General features: G+C 51.3%; 7 protein-coding genes and 1 pseudogene across 8 annotated transcripts, besides 1 other annotated feature; 3 read left to right on the forward strand and 5 right to left on the reverse strand.

Annotated features, from left to right (window-relative positions):
• Positions 1-617: 617 nt before the first annotated feature.
• NCS54_01424900 (Hypothetical protein) lies at positions 618-1763 on the reverse strand (the record flags this gene model as incomplete). The annotated part of the gene is made up of 2 exons (XM_053159406.1): positions 900-1763; positions 618-851 (listed from the first exon to the last, which is right to left on the reverse strand). Exons 1-2 carry the CDS (start codon positions 1728-1730, stop codon positions 618-620), a joined length of 1065 nt encoding a protein of 354 aa, XP_053015381.1. The 5' UTR covers positions 1731-1763.
• Positions 1764-3645: 1882 nt separating this feature from the next.
• NCS54_01425000 (Hypothetical protein) lies at positions 3646-5560 on the forward strand (the record flags this gene model as incomplete). The annotated part of the gene is made up of 3 exons (XM_053159407.1): positions 3646-3892; positions 3952-5191; positions 5245-5560. The coding sequence occupies 3 exons, from the start codon at positions 3646-3648 to the stop codon at positions 5558-5560; spliced, it is 1803 nt and encodes a 600-aa protein (XP_053015382.1).
• Positions 5561-6008: 448 nt separating this feature from the next.
• Positions 6009-9662, reverse strand: NCS54_01425100 (annotated as a pseudogene). The gene is made up of 3 exons: positions 9217-9662; positions 7329-9161; positions 6009-7281 (listed from the first exon to the last, which is right to left on the reverse strand).
• Positions 6009-9662: a sequence feature.
• A 1059-nt stretch (positions 9663-10721) lies between these two features.
• On the reverse strand, positions 10722-11849 carry NCS54_01425200 (ADH-zinc-N domain-containing protein; the record flags this gene model as incomplete). Its single annotated transcript, XM_053159408.1, has 1 exon — positions 10722-11849. One exon carries the CDS (start codon positions 11847-11849, stop codon positions 10722-10724), a length of 1128 nt encoding a protein of 375 aa, XP_053015383.1.
• A 308-nt stretch (positions 11850-12157) lies between these two features.
• Positions 12158-14230, reverse strand: NCS54_01425300 (Zn(2)-C6 fungal-type domain-containing protein; the record flags this gene model as incomplete). Its single annotated transcript, XM_053159409.1, has 3 exons — positions 12158-12229; positions 12277-12598; positions 12648-14230. The coding sequence occupies 3 exons, from the start codon at positions 14228-14230 to the stop codon at positions 12158-12160; spliced, it is 1977 nt and encodes a 658-aa protein (XP_053015384.1).
• Positions 14231-15319: 1089 nt separating this feature from the next.
• NCS54_01425400 (uncharacterized protein) lies at positions 15320-16120 on the forward strand (the record flags this gene model as incomplete). Its single annotated transcript, XM_053159410.1, has 3 exons — positions 15320-15556; positions 15612-15885; positions 15948-16120. 3 exons carry the CDS (start codon positions 15320-15322, stop codon positions 16118-16120), a joined length of 684 nt encoding a protein of 227 aa, XP_053015385.1.
• Positions 16121-16610: 490 nt separating this feature from the next.
• On the forward strand, positions 16611-18686 carry NCS54_01425500 (MFS domain-containing protein; the record flags this gene model as incomplete). The annotated part of the gene is made up of 8 exons (XM_053159411.1): positions 16611-16825; positions 16871-17004; positions 17053-17176; positions 17233-17439; positions 17495-17860; positions 17911-18281; positions 18330-18393; positions 18443-18686. 8 exons carry the CDS (start codon positions 16611-16613, stop codon positions 18684-18686), a joined length of 1725 nt encoding a protein of 574 aa, XP_053015386.1.
• Positions 18687-18735: 49 nt separating this feature from the next.
• Positions 18736-19810, reverse strand: NCS54_01425600 (NmrA domain-containing protein; the record flags this gene model as incomplete). The annotated part of the gene is made up of 4 exons (XM_053159412.1): positions 18736-18983; positions 19032-19378; positions 19425-19651; positions 19706-19810. The coding sequence occupies 4 exons, from the start codon at positions 19808-19810 to the stop codon at positions 18736-18738; spliced, it is 927 nt and encodes a 308-aa protein (XP_053015387.1).
• Positions 19811-20056: the final 246 nt, after the last annotated feature.

The following is a 20056-nucleotide window of genomic DNA, read 5'->3' on the forward strand; positions in this document are numbered from 1 at the left end:
GATACAGTTACACTGATGAAATGAAAGCTGTCTCGCATCAGACTACGAGGCCTCTTGCATCACCCACAGCTCGGTTGCTAGTCACAGCTATCCCCTACAGTCGCATTAGATTACAGTACACAGTTGATAAATTGACTCTAGTATCTCACCCCTTTCGGTTACTAGTCCCAGACCCTGCATTAGCACACATGAACTCTTCGTTTTCTACCAAGCCGAGGGGTCCGATCCCTGTATCCAGGACTGTGTTTGCGAGTGGTGCGTCAAGTCAGGGGGAGCAAGTTCCTTGCATCGATTAGTCTGGCTCATGAGCAACGTCTGGGGAATTTTAATTACCAATACCGTCATGGCGGTACCTTGGCTTCCAGGGTCTGAATGTCCAGGGCAGAACGGGCCGGCGATCCGCAAAGCATGATAAGCTGCCTAGCCATGCAGGTCAGGTTTACACGGCCCTTATCATTGAAATTGCGTCAGCCCCTTAGGGTCTAGGTGTATTTAGAATGCGTGCAGAATACTTCATTTGGTGACGACCTCGCTACTCTGACAAATCCCTATGCACCCTAACCTTCCATACCTTTGGTAACCGACATAGTGATATCCCATCCTCCTGCTTTTCTAGTTCAGAATCCAAAAGGTAAACAGTCCATGTTTTCCATATTTTCCTCCGCCTCTTCACTTAAACACCTCTCACAGGAACATTTGAACTGGAACTGCTCTTGCACATGCTTCTGTCGACTTGCAACGTCCTCATGCACCGTGAGGTCAAAGTAGGTGATCATACACTCTTCACTCTTGGCAATATCACGGGCTGCGGTATAGACCATTCGTCCTTGGGCATCAGGCTTGTGTGTGACCTGCAATATCGTTAGGCCTTGGTAGCACACAGTATCAAAGAAACTCACATTAGGTAGGCAAGAATGGTTGAACATTGCAGCCCGAGGGTACAAGCTCAACCCATACGAATCTCCTCTCGCAGTAGGACGATCAATCATGTACAGAGGGCCTGTCACCTTTGGGTAGAGTCCAAAGGTGTTGGTTTCCTCCTTGCAAATGAGCGACAGCATCTCATCAGGACTCAGGACACACGGCAGCACTGATGCATCACTTAGATACTCCTCGGCCAGTCTCTTCCAGTGGTTGATTTGCGACTCTGGCCACGAGTCGAGGTATGAACAGCACATCTCGACAGCTTTCCAGCCACGGCTGAATTGGTCGTCCCTGGGATATCGATGGCGGGATATTGAAGCACCACTCTTCAGTTCCATGTTCCACGTAGCAAGTAGACGCACAACGTGCCAGATGGTGACGAAATTGTACTGGCCCTCCCGGTCACGGATGAGTTGTCCCTTCTCCTTCAGCCACAGGCACTCGAAGCCATGTCGAACGTGGTCGGCAGCTCGACAGGCAGTATTGCACCACACAACATCCTGGAAGCAATTCCGGTGACACCGGACACCATGTCCGTCCCGGGGCACACGTCGCGAGCACGAGAGATTGCTGCAAATGAGGTCTTCCTTGTCGGAATTCACTGAAGGCACGATAGCATAGGGTGTGTCAATGAGGAGAACCGTGCCCTCCCGGACGGCGGCTGAAGCACGGAGCAGTCGGCCCTTGCAGGGATCCTGATCCGGAGCAAGGTGAGGGTGGATGTAAAAGGCCGAGTCAAAGGTATTCGAGGGTCTGAGCTTGCTCCTCGGAGCTGTCTTGGGGGCTAGGATCTGTTGGACCTTCATTGGCGCGGATTTTGGATCTGGGAGCACAAAATATGGGAAAATGAAAAAGACGGGGAAAAAGAAGAGAAGAAATTCGAGGGTCTTGCTCAACGCTGGTTAGCCTCAGAAACGAAGGTCTGGACCGCCGGGGGCTGGGTCCAATTCGGTTAGTTGGGTGAAGGCAAACTTGTGTCGCCGTAACCGATTGTGGCTTAAGCCTATCGCTGCGGCAGAAACAAGACGGAGTGATTCAGAGGCTGAGGATCTGTGGTACGTCAAGGGTGTTGCTGTGATAAGGTTGCTCAACAAAGCTAGTCATGTCTAGTCAGGCTATCAACCTTTGAGTTGGAGTTTGCTGATGGAACTTGGAGACGTAGATCATAGCAGCTTGATTCATTTGAAGATGCCTATGCTCATTACCATACTTCTTTCTGAGCAGAAAAAGTCAATGGCTTTCTGTGGCTGCTTTGTTATCTCAAGATCTTCGCCTAACTGTGGTTCTTGACGTCAGATTTCTTTGTGGTTAGAATGTCCGTTAGTGCGGCTTCAAAGCCACAAAACAGCCACTACTTGTTCTTCGACAAGGGACCTTGCGGCTGCTGGGTATCTTGAAACGGAAATATATATACGAGACTCGATACAATCCGCCAAACACACGCTCTTCACAGCTTCAACCATCCTTCAAAGGCTTCAAATCCGTGAAGCCATTGCCGGCAAAGTTGCCTCCCTGCATGCCGAGTGGAGATCAAGATGCAAGATGAGATGAACCGTCCAGTCAAAAAACCCTTGACCCCACGTGTTATCATCTCGTTCGCCTCACATTCCAAGCCATTTCCGAGCCAATCAGTGCAGCCCGATTATGGGGTCGCGATAAGAGGTTTGTGTGCAGATGAGCTGCTTCATTCGGCTTCTGGGGATTTATTATTTAACGAATAGTTGTCTTTTTCCATTATATCTAAAGATGAACATATGAATCTCAGAAAAATCTCATGTACTCACATACCTATAGCCCGATCTAGTTTTCAGTAGGATATGCTCTCCGTTCTTTGCATTCCTGTTGGTGCCCGTAAATGACACCAAAAATAAACCAGCTTTCTCGACATATTTGCGTGTACAGGGCGTTCAAACCTGCTGTGCAATAGTTGTACTCCCAAATCAAGAGATAGCAGGCACATTTATGGTTCAATGACTGCATCCATTCCCCGATATGCAGTCAAACACCTTGCCAACTTACGATCCAGGTCCTTGTGTACCCTAGAGTTAAACCAAGGTGCCTGAGTGCGACTATTCTGTGACACTTTTGTCCTTAATGGGCCGGGTCCTTTGATTGAGCGACCTAAAAATGAGTGAAGCACGTTGAATTGATGATACACCGCCAGACTGCACCTCGAAGCGACTCTTGGCGGTGAACATGGGTAACACGATAATGCGACCGAATCTTGTTCCGGAGTTTCCTCCGGGCCAAAAACTCCGAATATGAGGAACTCTGTATACAATGACTAGAATCTTCTAATTCTATCAGTCAGTTATCATGATATGAATTCGTTGCGTTCCCTGTTGTTATCTTTCCGAGTCAAGGGTAGCATCCCCCGCTCGCTTGGCCAAGTGGCGAAGTTTCAAGAAGTTTCCATCTGCATCCGATCGCTAAAGAAATGCCTGAGGCCCCATTTTAATGGTAACAAATACCCTGCTGTGACCGGATTCACAAAGTCATCTGACGGCGTGCGATCTTCAACCCTAGGGTATTTATGGCCTGTTTGACCGTGTGACTATGAAGCTTCGTTGACGTCACCTTTGTTGCGAGTCGGGGAACAAGAGCCCGCGTGAGAACATATCAGATCAAGAAAAACTGCCCTTCATCTTTCTCTCCTGCATTGATATCGTTGCAGTTCGTTGTCGCATTGTCTCGTATCGTCCTTTTCCTTGTCCGCTGCCAATGTCTCTTGCCCAGCACGTCACTCAGGTTGAAGGGTTTGATTACCAAGGCCCTGCCAATCCCAATTACGAATGTCCCGCACCACCAAGCTTTCAAGGTCCTTTTGGCGCGCCCGATGTTCTGAGCCCCGGGGTCGGAGACGATACAAACAGATCTGAATGGCGACGGCTGAGCTTTGCTCCGGTCGACATCACGCAGGATGAGCCTCACATTGCAGCCTACAAGGTCTCGGATGTTAAGCGATTCGGTGAGTACATGCAGGAACCCGATGTTGATATGGCTGAAATATCGCTAACAATACCCTAGTGCAAGTCGCAACCGCCGTAATCGCATGCTGGTTTGCATCTGGCATCGTGTTCGGCTTCGCTGCTCTCAAACCAATCTTGATCGCAGAGGGCGTCTATCAAGAGCTCTGCCAGGTCAACACGTCACGCCTTGGCGATGAGCCAAGTCTTGATGCCCCCTGTGCCGAGCAGGACATGCGCTTGAATCTCTTTTTTATATCCGCATCCATCTCTGCCAACGTCTCGTCTCTCTTTGCCGGCTCTGTCCTCGACCGTTACGGACGCCGTACATGCTGGATAGTATCCAGTCTCCTCCTGATCGCCGGTGCCCTGTTGATGGGCTCCTCTTTTGCCATCCCAAAGTTCGACGGTTATCTCCTAGCGAATGTTTTTCTTGCAGTCGGGGGAACATTTCTCTTCGTATCCAGCTTCCAACTCGCCAATGCCTTCCCCAAGAACTCAGGCCTGATCGTTGCCCTCGTCACTGGAGCTTTTGATGCTTCAGCAGCTGTCTTTCTCTTCTACCGCATGGCTTATGAGGCCTCCGGTAGAAGTTTCTCTCTTGAAAAGTTCTTCTTTGGATACATTGCCATTCCCGTATTGATCCTGGTGGCCGAACTACTTTGGATGCCCTCCCATGCATACCACACATTGCCAGAGCTGGAGAAGAAGATCGAGCAGGCGCAAGATCGGACTCGCGATGTTCATGCTTCGGATGAAGAGATTTCCGACACTGCCGAATTGACTCGAGTGCGAAGTGCTCGTGCCGATAGACGTGTGGCCAAGCTTGAAAAGATTGAAGAGCTTGCGGGAGACAGTGAGGAACGAGAGCAGCGTATCAAGATTGAAGAGGGGAGAAACGAAACCAGTGGTGTTTGGGGAGTCCTACACGGTGTCCCAGCTCATCGTCAGATGCTGTCGCCTTGGTTCATTCTCATCCTGTTGTTGACTGTGCTCCAGATGCTCAGAATGAACTACTTCATTGCCAGCATCAGGGCTCAATACAGGTATATGTTGGGGTCAGACAGCAGAGCAGAGCAGATCAACGACTTCTTTGACGTGGCTTTACCCCTGGGTGGTGTTGCCTCGACTCCCTTCATCGGCCTGCTGCTCAACAATCTGAGCGTGCCCTCCACCTTTGGAGTGCTGACCATCTTCATCATCGTTATTGGGGTTCTCAACTGTTTGTCATTTCTCTGGGCTGGGTATGCTACTGTCGTTGCATTCGTCATTTTCCGGCCGCTTTATTATTCTGCAATCTCGTAAGTGAGCCCTTCGCAATCAACCTACCTATGGTTACTGACTTGCTATCTAGTGATTACGCTACAAAAGTTTTCGGGTTCGCCACGTTTGGGCGCATCTACGGAACCATCACTTGTCTTTCTGGACTCGTCAATTTTGCCCAGTCTGGGCTTGATGTCCTTACACACGGGCCCCTAGATGGGAACCCTGTCCCTATCAACGTCACTCTGGGAGGTCTCGGAGCGGTTATCGGCCTAACTCTGACGATCTTCGTTGCTGTTAAAGGGAGAGTGTTTGTGGATCAAAAGGCAGAGATGGAGGCGGACCATGAGAGGGAACGGCTTCTATCTGATGCGAATGGCGGGTATGGCACGGGTGGACAAGCATAACCTACGGTGGATAACAGAATAGAAACGGAGGAAAAGACAGGTATTACTCAGAGAGAAAAGGACATAGAAGGATAGAAAAAGGAATCCAGCTTCTGGGATTGGGATATGGCCATTACGGACAATACTAAAGACTACATTTAAAAGGTGTGTTCTTTGTCGGATGATGAGCTTCACGCCTCGCGAGTAGTTTTAAGAGCATAAATAACACATAAACTACAATATTGAAGTATAGTAGCCTTAGAAGGTCTCATATTACTGTATGCTTGTTAGATCATTGGACACTGGGAACAAGGCGTGGACCCGTGCTCTGAGAATTTCAGGGGCTGGTGCTGATCATCGACAAAAACGAAACGCAGCTGGCAAAGGAACTTGCTCCGGATGGTCCTGAATTATTTATTTTACGCCACCATTATTTGAACTACTCATTAAAGCAACTATGGAAGATGTACTAATAGAAGGTAGCGAGTAATACCAACACGGCCATCATGAACCCGTTGATTCCATTCACCGCACCCTTCGCAACCACAACTATCGGCTCAGTTGGGTGTTCCCAAGGGTGATTTTCGGCAGGAAGGTTAGCATTATCTGATCCACCCACAGGCTTCGGAGCTGCTTGAGTGTTGATTGCAGGAGGCTGTCGGGAGTCATCTTCATCCTTGTCGTCCCACTCGTAGTGCTCTGGCCGAGTCGGCTCTGAATATGCGGGAGCCTCTGGATTCACAGGCTCAGCTTTGATTGGCGGTGGAGGTGGCAAGTGGAAGTCTTGGCCTGGCTGCTTCGGCATGGCAGGCTGTGCTTGGTATGTGGCGGCGGGTTGCTGTTGGGCGGGCGGCCTAGGCGCTTGGTGAGGTCGAGTCGGCCTTGCCTGATCATTCTCTGCCGGATAATGATCGTCCACTGCAGGTGGGGAGTATTGATTTCCGGGACGTATTCCATGGTCTGGCCTTGGACGGCTTGCTGGCTCTGTGGCCTTGGCCTCGGCACCCCAATGCACTCCATCCGCGGCCTTGTGAGGTATCGGACGACGCCATGCGCCCGGTTGGTATGAGTCCCCTTCACCAGTGGCCGGAGTACAAGCAGCCTTGGGGATTGTGAGGGTGACGCTGTTCGCGCCCTGCCAGCCGCAAGCCTTACACGGCTGGACAATCGTCGCCATCTCCACTGGTGGGATGGGTTGGACTGCACAGCGGTCGCATGGGTAGTACCCCAAAGTTATGACGACCTCGGTAACTGTCAAGTACTCGGGGTCTTGTGGATTAATGGTTTGGTAAACGACTGTTGTCACAGTAGATGCGTATGTGGCCTCGACCGTCTGAGTGATGTTGAAAGTGTAACCCTTGGGAGGGGAAGAGCCCTGCGTAGGGAAGGGAATGGGCAAGTTGTCTGCTGAAGATCCATCTGAAGGAGGGATGCTGGAAGGAATGTCGATAGATGAAGGATTGAGACTAGGAACGATGTCGACGGTAGAAGTTGGAGATAAGCTAGGGGCAAAGGAACTTGGAATGAGTGGTTCTGAAGTCGAGGGTATCACTTCGATGGATGAACGATCCAGGACTTGGATGAGGCCATAGAGAGTCAACAACCTGTCTGCGGAGACGGCACGACGTCGGTTGACGACATTTCCACCGCAGAAGAGGCCAGGGTCTCCGGGACATAGAAGATCGCACTGTCCATCTTGCACAAGGCCCGTGTTGGTCAATTCGTCCGCTACGTAGCATGACCTGCGCATTGTTAGAGTTACCTCTCGAGCAGGCTGGTACAAACATACCGGGAGTAGACGCCGACGTATTTTCTGCCCGCCGCCAGCTCAATGCACCGCGCAGGTGTCATTTCTGGATCTGTCAGCAGCTCTTCAAAGGTAGGATAACCTTGTCGAGAGCCGAGACAGCCAATGAATTTGTAATCCTTGATTGATGGCAAGTTGGAAGCCGCGGCAGCTTCTGTAGAGGTTTCCGATGCTGTAGAGGCTGAAGGGGGCAGAGGAGCAACTGTGGTGACAGTCTCCGAGACTGAGGGCTCTGAACTTGGGGTCTCAGTGGATGATGCGCCGATTGGCTCAGTCGAGGTGGTGCTCTCGGACGTCGGAGCGGGGGTTGGTAACACGGTGAACATTGAGTCTGAGGTAGTGGGTTCCAGAGTCGGGATAGGAGGCTCCAGTGACGAAGATTCAGGTGGAATGACTCCGGTGGTCGACTCTTCAGTACCTGTGGTGGATGTTTCAGTACTCATTGTGGGCAGGAGCTGGGTGCTTGTGACTGGGGATGTTTCAGTGCTTGGAGGAGATGTCCCAGCACTTGTGGTCGGTAGAGGCTGGCTGCTCTCAATTGTGGATGATTCTACACTTATCACGGTTGGGAGTTCAGCGTTGGTGGATGAAAGGGTTTCTGTTGACAATGGCTCGTCTGAAGACGGTTGAAGAATAATGGAAGATGTCTGTGTGCTGGTGGTTTCAAGGGTTGATTCTTGAGTGGTTGTATATGATGACTCGCTGCTCCAAACTGAGGACGAGTCGGGGGTTATGGACGTTGGTTCAATAGATGTGGTAGAAATTTGAGAAGTGGTCTCTGATGACTGGTTACTCCAGATTTCAGACGATTGAAGGGGGTTAGATGATTGAATGGTCATGGTTGATGATTCAGTGCTTGTAAGTGTGGTAGGGAGTTCAGTGCTTGTGGTAGGCCGGGTAGTCAAACCTGTTGTTGTTTCTGTCGACTGAGCTGTAGTAGTCTCAGTAGTCGAATCCTCTGTGCTCGTAGTCTCATTGCTTGTAATCTCATCACTCGTAGTTGGCAATTCTGTAGTCATCTCCGTTGTGGTCAGCTCGGTGGAGGTCTCCGTAGTGGTGCCAACTGAGGTAGTCATCTCGGTAGTTGTCTCGAGAGTTGTTGAGCTTTCTTCAGTCGTGGTCGTAGACTCTTCAGTCGTAGTTGTTACCTCGATCGTGGTGGTTGTTGGCTCCTCCGATGTTGTGGTCTCAGTGGTAGTCTCAGCCGTAGTCGTCGTTTCTTCAGTTGTAGTTGTCTCGGCAGTGGTCATCGTCTCCGCTGTGGTGGTTTCCGTTGTGGTTTCGGCAGTGGTTGTTGTCGTTTCCATCGTCGTCGTCGTCATCTCAGTGGTAGTAGTCGTTTCCGCAGTTGTTGTCTCAGCAGCCGTAGTAGTGGTCTCAGCTGCTGTGGTGGTGGTTGTCTCTTCAGCAGTAGTCGTCGTTGTTTCTGCCATAACAGAGACAAAGATGGTCCCCGACACAGTCCCAGACGCCGTCTGGGTCGATGTACCTATCATTGTGGTTGTGACGGTGGTGGTGACGTAGGCGAGGCGGAAGTCAGTATCGCAGTCGGTACAGCCTCCAGCTTTAATCAAGAGGCCAGAGTCCCATTCCGAATCGTTCGAGTCGCAGATGGCTATGATAACTGTGTGCGCTCCACTTCCTAGAACTGATCGCAAGAATGGCGGCGATGAGCCGGGGTACGAGGTGACACTGTTCGGAGGCGCAATGACGCGGCCCTGAGCCAGCCATGGAGACGTTGCTGTGATTCGGTTGCCGTCCTCATCTAGAGCGTATTGCATACCGTCAACGAAGATACCAATTGGGTCGGAAGATCTGTATCATAGATCGTTAGCAAGAACTCCTAGGACGCTAGGCCGGGTTCACCCACGCTCCCTCTTCTTCCGAAGCGAGGATATATTCGAAATCGATTCCATTATAGCCAACACCAACGAGAATATCCACAGACAAGATGGCCGCGTTGAAGGTGTTGGCACCGCAGTATGTGTTCGATCCTGGTGCTCCGTTATTGACGTAGTGGTCTCCGTTAGGGAGGGCGCCCACCGCCGCTCCCGACGTCAATATCGCGCCGCTGCCGATTCCAAAAGGCCCATCCGTGAAGGTTCCGGAGCTAATTGTAGCTCCACTGAACGAGGCCTGGAGGATCGTGATGCCCGGACCCGAAAAGAGGGCAGCAGCCAACGTGTTGGCATCACCACTCCCCGTTACGCTGAAGCCCAGGCACTGGTGAACAAGGGTCGCCCAGAGGGTCAAAATGCCGGTCGACTTCATGATCGAGGCTCGGGCAGACCCGTGTCCAAGGTGGAGAGTTGCCTGGTCTACTCGTTACAGTACCCGAAAGGCACCTGCGGGACTCAGAAGTTTTCTACCAAGACTTCAGGGGCAGAAACGAATATTCGCTGCGTCGAGTGTGAGGCCCGTGTCTATGATCTAAAAGAGTTGGATATTACAAAACATTCCACAAATGGCATCTTCGACCGGCAAATGGCGGAGGATGCGTCCCTGGAGCTCGAATGTCTCACCTAACAGGCGGAGCGGGCGCATCCCCCGGTTTCGAAAGGTCCAATCCATCACTTTACGGTCCATGACTGATCGCATTCCAGATTTCCAAGACCTGGTACCTACTTGTTAAACAACGGAATACCAAAATGAGAAAAAGGGAGCACTGGATCGCGCGGCTTCTCCCGCTTGGTGACATCGTACCTGCATGCCAAGACCTGCCTCCCTCTCGAACCTCGTGCCATTACTCGTTCTTCTCGATAGGTCAAGACAGATTTTGTGATTTGGGTTAAGTCGGGATGTTTTTGGTGTCAGTAACTGCCCCAAAACCCATGCAATGGCGTACATCGTCGAATTATCCGCCAGGGGCATGTCGCCCTTGATAGTCATTGAGCGAATCCTTCAAAGGGAGCCTTTAAAAGACACCAAAAAGGGCTAATCAGTCTTACCAAGATTGCAGCTACATGGAAAGCCGGCAGTCGGTATTGGTATTTTCTCGGCAAACATCCCATTCAATGCCGGCAAATTTTGTTCGTGCCTTTTGTAAGATAGCGCCAAGGCTCATGTTACATCCATCAAGAGCAGATATCTCACATGGTCAATACATAAGGCGAAGGTGCCCGACTCTACGACTCACATGCTATTGCCAAGACTGAAGGTCACAAGGGGAGCTTGGAGAATCCAACTAGAGCGTTCACTTGACTGCACAGCCTCGAACCGTTACAGAAAGCATTCCGCTTTAGCATCAAGTCTCTTAGATTGGTTGGAAGCGTGGGAGACAATTGATATGGGCCGTATATTATCTCGACTCTAGATGTCACTCGATCCAGACAGACTCACTACACAGTAGTGATCCTAGAGTCCATCACCCTTCCTTCAGGGAGTGAACACGACCTGCTGACCCCATGCCGTAGCCCCCTCCGCTACAACAAGCGCCTGCTCCCAATCCTCGAGCGCAAAGCCCCCGCCCACAGTCTCATGTCCAGCGTCCTTACCGAGTTTCAAGACCCCAGTCTCGATCAACTTGATGAGCGAGACTAGCTCCGCCCGCGTGTACATGAACTGACCCTTGATGGTGATGTTACGAGTCATAATGCCCATGTAGTTGACGCTGACACCGAGCATGGCACCCAAGAAGACAGCCCGGCCGAAGGGTCGGAGTGAGTCAAGGGAGACGGAGAGATGGTGCGGGGATGCGGTTGCTTGTGGAGGCGATATGTCGATGAACGCGTCCGCGCCTTCAGGGCAGAGTTCTCGGATTGCCGCGAGGTCTTTTTCGGTATCACCAGTGAGTTCAAGGGCTGTGATACGAGGGTATCGACTTGTAAGGGGCTCCAGCTTAGAAGCTGAGCGTGAGAGTGCAATCACTCGGCAGCCAATCTGTGCGGCAATCTCGGCGACAGCACCGGAGAAGTGACCAGTCGCAGGTGCAACAATAACGGTCTGTCCAGTACGGAGATCAGCAGCGCTGACGCCGCCATATGCAACAGCCAGACGTTGGATGTAGTTCAAGTCGGCGTAAGAGTAGCCCATCTGGTCCCTCAGGATCGCCTCGTTAAGGACCAAGCAGTTCTCAATCGGCATGGTGGCAGTATCTCTCCAGAGTCCCTTGTACAATCCAAAAACCTCAACATCTCGCGCCTTGCCACCGCCGTCATGCAGACCAATCAAGACTCTAGTTCCATCAGGATCATCTCTGGCGGCGACGAAACCATTGATGAAGACGAGTTGACCTGGCTTCACAGCGACAGCACCGTCTCCCACAGAGAGCACTCGAGCAACAGCAGTGTCTCCGGGGGCAAAGGGGAGAGTGAAGGAAAGAAAGCCCTTTCCTGCAAATCCATCGCGGTTGTGAGGCCGTACAGAGGTGCTCAGAACACGCACCAAGGCGGTTCCTGGGGCTGTCGCGGTTGGGGTCAGAGACTTCTCCAAGATGAGAGGCTCGTTGAACGCAGGGACGATGAGGGACTTGGTTGTCTCCGGGAAAGCCTCCTGAGCAGCCATTTTCGTGAGGATGAAGGGGTTGATGCTTTGAAGTGCTAGGTAGATGTTGCGTCTTGTTGATGTGTCAAGTCATAGGTTTGCTGGACCCTCAGCCCTTTATATACTTGCGATATTTCACCTCTCTCCTACAAATTACCCAGTCATGGCGCATTTTCCTCCATTAATACGTCCTTGATCACAGATCGGAAGGTTGGTGATCCTTCTGTCGGAGCTTCGGAGCTTCTCGTTTCCTAAAAGGGCAAGGCTTACATCCGACATGTCCGGAGGTCAGGGATCCTCTCGGCCGCATGTACGGTTGCACGCACAAGTCAATTGGGAAACAAATGATCTGATGTCGTTTCATTTGACATATCGTAGAGGAGACAATTATCGATAGAACCCTACTCGTTGTCAGCATAGGCGCAAATGATGCAAGACTTTAACAGACCCAGTCGATGTCAGTTAACAACGCGTCGAATGATGGAGCCTCTGGGACGCTGAGAGCCAGGGCCTCTGATGGCTCTACCTCATTCTCCTCATACTGTGATACCAGCTGGGTTTGTTCCTCATTCCTCATGTCCTCCGCACGATAAAAAGTCGAGGTATCGTAGGGGATCTCAATCACCCAGTGTTTAGCGATTTGAATCTGACCCGAAATCACTCGAAGAACCCTCGAGGCTTCCGACGCATGCATAGAGGTCGCTGATCTAGCAGACCACATTTGACAGGCTGTCTCCAGCATGCCCTTGACATTGCTGCTTTCTTGCATACTGGAGAACAATTAGAACTCTTGTCTTGAAGGGCGGGAGTCCAACTCACGGCATATCTGGGCAGTCGGCGAATTCAAGGGGTGCCAGAATCTTCCAGACCATAAAGTCGCTGCTGGACAAATTGATTGCGATGTAGCGATCCTCGTGCAGTCGCCCTCCTCTTTGCAGCTCTCGATCTACTTCGATATATGCCCTCACACCCCTCATTGCCATCCTTCGGCAGATAGCCAGCGACACCTGAGACAGTTGGTCTTGGGGCTTGGTGAGATCGAGAAACGGCCGATAGAGTATGCTGTTACCCATCGAGTACAGAAGCTCCAGCATGATCCTATCCATGACCGTGTGACTCTGGTCAGTAAAGGCGGTGCTCCGAATCGAGCGTGCACGTAGGTAGGGTGGTATCGAAAGGTACCACGTTTCCAGCTCTTGGCCCAAGAGTATGGCATCCGGGTAAGTGCAAGCTTTAAGCCCAAGGGCATGACGGATGATTCGGCGTAGGATTGGGAGCAACATGGATTGGTAAACACATGCGGCCATGCTCTGAGAGTCCGTCAACGGCCGAGGGGATAAAAAGGCGCTGTCTTCATCAAAGTCATCATCAGTGACATTTGTTGGATGACCAGTATGACAGTTATCCTCGTGTATAAGAGACGGCAATCCTCGCCCAAAAGCGCAGAGAACGTCGTAAAACTGAATGATAAACCACACACGTCTTCTCATCTCGGCTTGAAACGGGGTGAGTGCAAGCGAGGGATCAGGCGGGACGCGATGATAACCTCGTAGTTGAGCCAACCGAACAGTCAAGCCACATAAAGAGTGTAGAGCAACATCCTGGCTTCCCCGTAGAGTAAATCTCGAGTGGCAATACATAGTTAGGGCCTCGATCGAAAATTCTTCAGCCTCGAGGTATTGACCTGCCAAAAGACACCTCGCCGCCATGTTCAGATATGTCAATGGGTCAACCGGTATGGGGCTGGTCCCCTTTGCATTCGTCACAACAGCTCCGACTGTCAAGACGGAAAACAATATGCTGACCCAGAGGAAATCCACAGGCTCTGGAGAGTTCCAGAACAGGTCATACTGCCTCCTGAACTGGTGAGCATGGATAAACGGAGCAGTCAAATATCGTGCGTTGAAATACGCAGCTATCATGCTGTCCGTGGCTTGTCGACTCGGCAACGCCCTGTGGATCTCAGGGAGAGTTGTAGGCGACATTGATCCAAATACCACATCAATTTCATGATGTGCGCTTGCGGGTTCTGCAGGTACAGTGGTTTCGTCCGCATCGAGAGCCTTCTGCATGCGGTTGATGCTCTCGGCCAGTTGGCTGTGCGAGACATCACTTCCCGTTCCTGACTTTTCAGCCAAGGCTTCGAGAATAAGCTTCATATGCCTCAATTCCTTCCGGAGCTTATCTTTTCCGGCAGATGAAGAGACACGTTTCGGGGCTGGTCCAAATCGGCACGCGTTCTCCTCACCTCGTTTCCGGCAAGCCCCGCAAGGCTGCTCTCTGTCACACTTTAGTTTCCGTGATCGGCAGCTACAGCATGAGACTGTTTGCCGGTTGCGCTTGATGCGGTGAGGTTGCGATGCGCGAAAGGTGGTAGTGTACTTGGAAAGGTCTTGGTTCATCTTAGGGGACGTGGGGGATAAGTGTCAGGAGAACTGCCGATAGATGGAACAGCTTTTAGTGAGATATGACGGGTCATGTGAGCGACGGATGGCGCGGTTCTTGTGAGCCTACATGCGACTATTGGCATTTAGCTTGATTAAAGCCTCGGCGCAAAGAGCGCATCGACAGATTCGACACGATAATTATTATGGTGTTTTGGCTGATCGTGTCTAAAGACAAGCCCCGACGCGTGCCCGGGCAACATGTCTGTGAGGTTAGTCAGCACCAAGGAGCGGGGAATGCGTATCACCCCTACCCTGAACTTGCATTTGATGCACCAGGGTCGATCTGTTAAGGGCATTGTTTGCCGCAATCTGGAAGCAGAGAACTGCAAAAGATTATAAAGCAGCTCTGAACCTTTGCCAATATCTTTTTACTTGCCTAGGTCTTTATTGGAGATACTCAGCAGCAGCAAGCAGCCAACCGGTGTAGAATGGTCACATAACCAGTGGATGAAGGGAGCATTATGTAGAACGACGGACAATTGCGCTAAGTTATAGTCAACAACTAGAGAAATTCACGTTCCACTCGTCCTGCAACGTCAATTAACCTCATCAACCTATATAACATGCATCTCACGTATCACAAGTTGAAGCCGTCACCAACAACTGCCTGGCCAAGACTCACGACCCCGTTAGTGACATTATCCCCCCTTATTGGCTAGTTCAGCTCCGTTTGGGTACATTTCACATGATTACTGTCACGTGCGCTGCCGGTGTTCGTTGGCGTAGGGTTAACCAGGCCACTACGTGGCAATTTTTTTCCCTCACTTGGACCTTTACCCCGCTCGCGACAAACAATTCAAACTCGATTAAACAGGCCAAAACAATTGTTTTGGTATTCATTCACATCTTCATTGCCTTTATCTCGACCTTTGCGGTCGTATTCATACCCTTGTTGCCTTTTTTGGCCTAGATCTCGTCGGTGTGGATCTGCCGCATCCAATCACGCAACACTACGGAGCACTACGACCCATTACGGGCCGATCCCACAAAAGTATACATTCGTACGGGACCGTACTGCGCAATACGCAAACCCCGGCTACAAGCATGTCTTCCCTGCCTGAGCACCCCAAGCCCTTCCCCCGTGGCAGCGCTGAGGAGATCCCTGGCTACCCCTCTGCCAGGGCTCGTTATGTGCCTGCCACTGTTTTTGGCGTGGAGACCAGCTCCTTTGACTACAATTCGCCTCTGCCGACCGCTAACCCGGACCTGACGGTCTGGGTGCTCATGCATGCCATCAATGGCTGCTCGAGCAAGGTCATCAAGCTTCTCAGCGAGGGTCGCGTAAGTTCTCACTGCATATCGTTGATGGTGGGCCTCTCACTAACACGCTCTGAAGCCTGTCCGCCGGCTGGAGCTGCGCACCAAGGTCGACAGCCGGTCACTCAAGCCGATTCCCTACAACATCAATCTGAGAAACAGCCAGAACTGCGATGCCATGATCAGGCACCTGTACGGCGACGAGCTGGACGAGGAAGACCAATGCGCCAAGTGCAAGGACTCCAAAGGAGCCCTGATCGGCTGCGTCGTCTGCCCCGACATTGTCCCCAACTGCGCCAACTGTGATTGGAACCGCTCGGGAGGGCAATGCTCCCTGGGCGGCGGCGTCAGTGGTGAGTGTTTACAATTGGTGCCTATCGTTAGCTGCCGCGTGCAATCAACTAACCGGTCGCAGCGAGGCGCCGTGCCAAACGCAGGCCCGCTCCCGAGTCGGAGAGCGAGGCCCAAGAGGAAGAGGACACCAACAACCTCTGGGAGGTGTTCAATGACATGGATCCTGCCACCCTGACCAGACTCTCGGTTGTCTTGTCTGAGGCTGCCAAGCGCACTGGCCACACCCGTCGCTAATTTGCCTTGGGAGTCTTGTGGGTGAAGGTACTGTAGCCAACTGATGAGACAGGTATTGAGTAGCTCGCCTGCACGTGTACGGTGTGGAATTTTTCAGCATCCCCGTACAAGGATTGTTCCATGATTTATGTCATTTTATGTCTTTTATTTCCTTTGTCATGTATTGCAATTATGCTGGGAAACGTGTGATGAGATGGATTCGCGCAGGGATGTCCCACAAGATTGCCAATATTTCGACTCGACAGGGTACCCCCTGGCCATTTCACAAATGCGTTTATTCCCGACCTACACTCATTGTCGCTCTGCTTTTCCGTACCTCGCTTGGGAGGGGAGGATGCTTGAAGGATTCGCTTGCTTGCGCGGCTGCGATCAGGCAATTTGTTCACTTCCACATCCATCCATTATTTCCCGCGCGGCTGCTATAACTCTACCCTCTTTTTGTAAACATGTCTCTTCAATAGTTACTCAAGAATGATCCATTGCTTTTACCATGGACCGTCGTGCAAGTGGTGATCAACCCATAGAGCGTGACGTGCAACTATCACCCATGGGCGCTTCGGGATTAGCCGACCCGCCTGGAGGGAACCAGCAGAGCGGCGACAAAGAAGCTGTCCCACAACCTGAACCAGAACCCGCTTCCAGCCCTACCACCGAAGACCAGGACAAGTATCTACAAGGCTGGCGACTATGGGCATTGACTATTGCGTATGTACAATCCTCAATGTAGTACCAATTGCTGACACTCGAAAGCCTGTGGATCAGCTTATTCCTATCAACGCTCGAGACGACGATTGTTAGCACGTCGCTAGTATCCATCACCGATGCCCTCAATGGCTTTATCCTGCGCGATTGGATCGTTACTTCATATCTCCTGACCTACACTGGTAGGTATGGAACGCGCCTTTGCAGGGCCTGATGCTGATGGCGACCAGGCTTCCTTACGATATACGCCAAGTTGAGCGACATATTTGGGAAAAAGACCATGTTGCTGCTGGCAATTGCCATCTTTACCGTCTTCTCCGGTCTTTGCGGAGCGGCGAATGGCATGGTAGAACTGTGGCTGATCCCCATTACCTTGTCAAGTCATGGATTGTGCTGACTCGCAACTCTAGCATTATACTCCGAGCCTTCCAAGGCGTCGGTGCATCCGGAATCTTCTCCATCATCATGGCCCTGGCACCAACCCTGATATCGCTGAATCAATACGGAAAGTACATGGCCATCTTCTCGACCCTCTTCATCGTCGCCAATGTCCTGGGCCCGGTACTTGGTGGCGTCATCAGCCAGCACTCTGACTGGCGCTGGGTCTTTTTACTCAAGTTGGTGGTCAAATACCTTTATCATGATAGCAAGTTGCTAATGCGGCATCTTTAGTATTCCTGGAGGGGCAGTTGCTTTCGTCCTCGTCGCCATCTTCCTACCACCCTCCGAAGCTTCCGCACAACTTCCTCTCGTACAGGTCCTACGCTCCAAAGTCCAACGCTCCAATTGGGTACGAGTTGACATTGTCGGCATGGTATTCTTGCTGGCCGCATCAGTTCTTCTCGTCTTTGCCTTGGAAGAAGGAGGCACTCGATACCCATGGAAAAGCGCCGTCGTCATCTCGACCCTCGTCCTGGCAATTGTGCTCAGCATAGCGTTTGGCTTTTGGGAAGTGTTTCTCGAAAAGTCAAACTGGAGACAGGAGCCGGTGTTTCCTCCTAGTATCTGCAAAGACAGACTGTCTGCAGCTATGCTTCTGTGAGTAACGATGCTATTCTTCGCCGCTATAGCTTGCTGATGACTTCTAGCACTGCCTGCTTTGTTGGGTTCCCTTTCGTGTCAATGATCGTCAACATTCCGCAGAGAGCACAAGCCGTCTATGGCGTATCCCCAGTCCAGGGCGGCTTGACCCTGCTTCCTCTACTATTGACCTCTCCATTGGCAACTGCTTTCTCAGGATTCATGACAGGCAATGCAAAGGTGCCTCCATTTTACCTCGTTCTCGTCGCCTCGGTTCTGCAGGTCATCGGCATTGGCTTGACATGCTCACTGCCGACCGATTCTAAAAGCGTACCTAAAGAGCAATATGGCTATGAGGTCCTGATGGGTATTGGGTTTGGTCTTGGCCTTACCACGCTCTTGACATTCGCTCGAGTTGTTGTCTCCCAGCAAAACCTTTGTGAGTTATCCAACTCGATGACAGTCCGATAGCTAACTCGAGTCCTAGCGGTCATGATGGGTGCCCTAACTCAGATCCGTGTCTTGGGAGGGACAGTCTCACTTGCAATCTGGTAATCCCCACGAAGCAGGAGAGAAGGGCAGAGACTGACCGGTTCGCAGTGCTACTATTCTCAACAACCAATTAACACCCAAGCTGGACCGACTTGTCACCCCAGAGCAGGCGGCAGCCATTTACGATTCTATATCAGCCGTCAATGATCTTAATGCGACACAAAAGGCGGCTGTCAGGCAGGCATTTGCTGAAGGATACAACCTTCAGAACATCTTCATGACGGTCATGTCTGCACTTGGACTGATCACATCGTTTTTCCTTTGGGAGAAGAACCCACGGAAGGCAGGGTAAATAATGATAATTGGTACATAGTAATCTGACCACATAAGACGCCTAAGGACTATTTGTCCTTCCAAGCAGTTTCCATGACTTCGAGAGGCGTGGTGATTTTGAGACCCCGAAACTCTGCATCTAGAGGAGGGTAGTCCCTTGGAACGAGATATCGTCCGATGGCGGCTTGATAGTGAAGCATGGCGAAGAAAGCTTGGTCACCTTCGCCGTACCCAATGGGCGGGAATTCCTCGTGGAAGGAGATTTTTCCTGACTGGAGCTTCTCCAGGCTATCGATTGCCACCCGGAACTTGCATTCTACATATTGTGAGCACCAAGATCTAGTAGTATGACTTGCTGGCTTACCTCGAGCCTTCTCTGCCATTTCAACCAACTCATTGAAGGACAGCGTGTTTGCAAAAATCGGGCTGACCTTGTTCCACTTCTCCAGATCCATCAACCTGGCGACGAATCTGGACATGTCCTGAGACGTAATGAAACTAGCCTTGACGCTTCCGTCTCCTGGGATGACCGCCCACTTCTTCTCCACGTTCATGATGTTGATCCATGGTTCCAGGTGAGTCTTCCAGTGTGGCATGCCATAGTAGTCGAGGAACCAACCATTGGCGATGCGGGTGTAGGTGAGCCGAGTCTTTTCGAGTTCATCAATTGCTTCAAAGGTGTACCTCGCCAAAGGAGATAGTTCAATGTCCCTATTCTAGTAAGCTTCAGTACGCAGGTTGTGAGCAGGGTCTTCACTCTTTTACGTGCAGCATGTCGAAGCTGCTGATGACGAATCGCTCCGTGGTAGCTGATTTCTGGGCTGCAAGGATGAGGTTCTTCTGGGACTGATTGGCCTCTGGGTTGACGACGGCAATAGCACAGATAACGATATTGACCCCCGCCTCTTCGAACGCCTTGGCGATGGCATCAGGGTCATCATAGTCAACCCGAAGATAGTTAACAGCCCCTTGCGAGGGTCGATCCTGGGGGCTCTTGTTAGACCGCTGAACTCAAGACAACGTTGAAAGAGAGTCTACCTTTCGAGAGAGGACGTAGATCTTGTGCTTGCCATACTCAACGAGACCATCGACAATGGTGCTTCCCACGTTTCCAGCTCCACCTGCAACTGCAATGGTCTTCATCTTGGATGTCTATCGTCTGTATGATTCACCGATATCAAGTAAATCGCGCATTTGCAGTGCAAGTTCCGCCTTTGAGGGGAAAGACTTCATCTTGAACTGCACGATGGAAACATACGAGCTCTTCGTCAAACGATGCTAATAATCACATGGTGTAAGCAGCGCAAGGATGACACATTGAAACGTCAACGAGCGCACGAATCATCGAGTTGGAGATGGTGGAGAAGTGCTTTCTATAACCCTTTACAG

The sequence above is a fragment of the Fusarium falciforme genome, chromosome 12 (genome assembly GCF_026873545.1).
Source record: "Fusarium falciforme chromosome 12, complete sequence".
Taxonomy (NCBI): Eukaryota; Fungi; Ascomycota; class Sordariomycetes; order Hypocreales; family Nectriaceae; genus Fusarium; species Fusarium falciforme.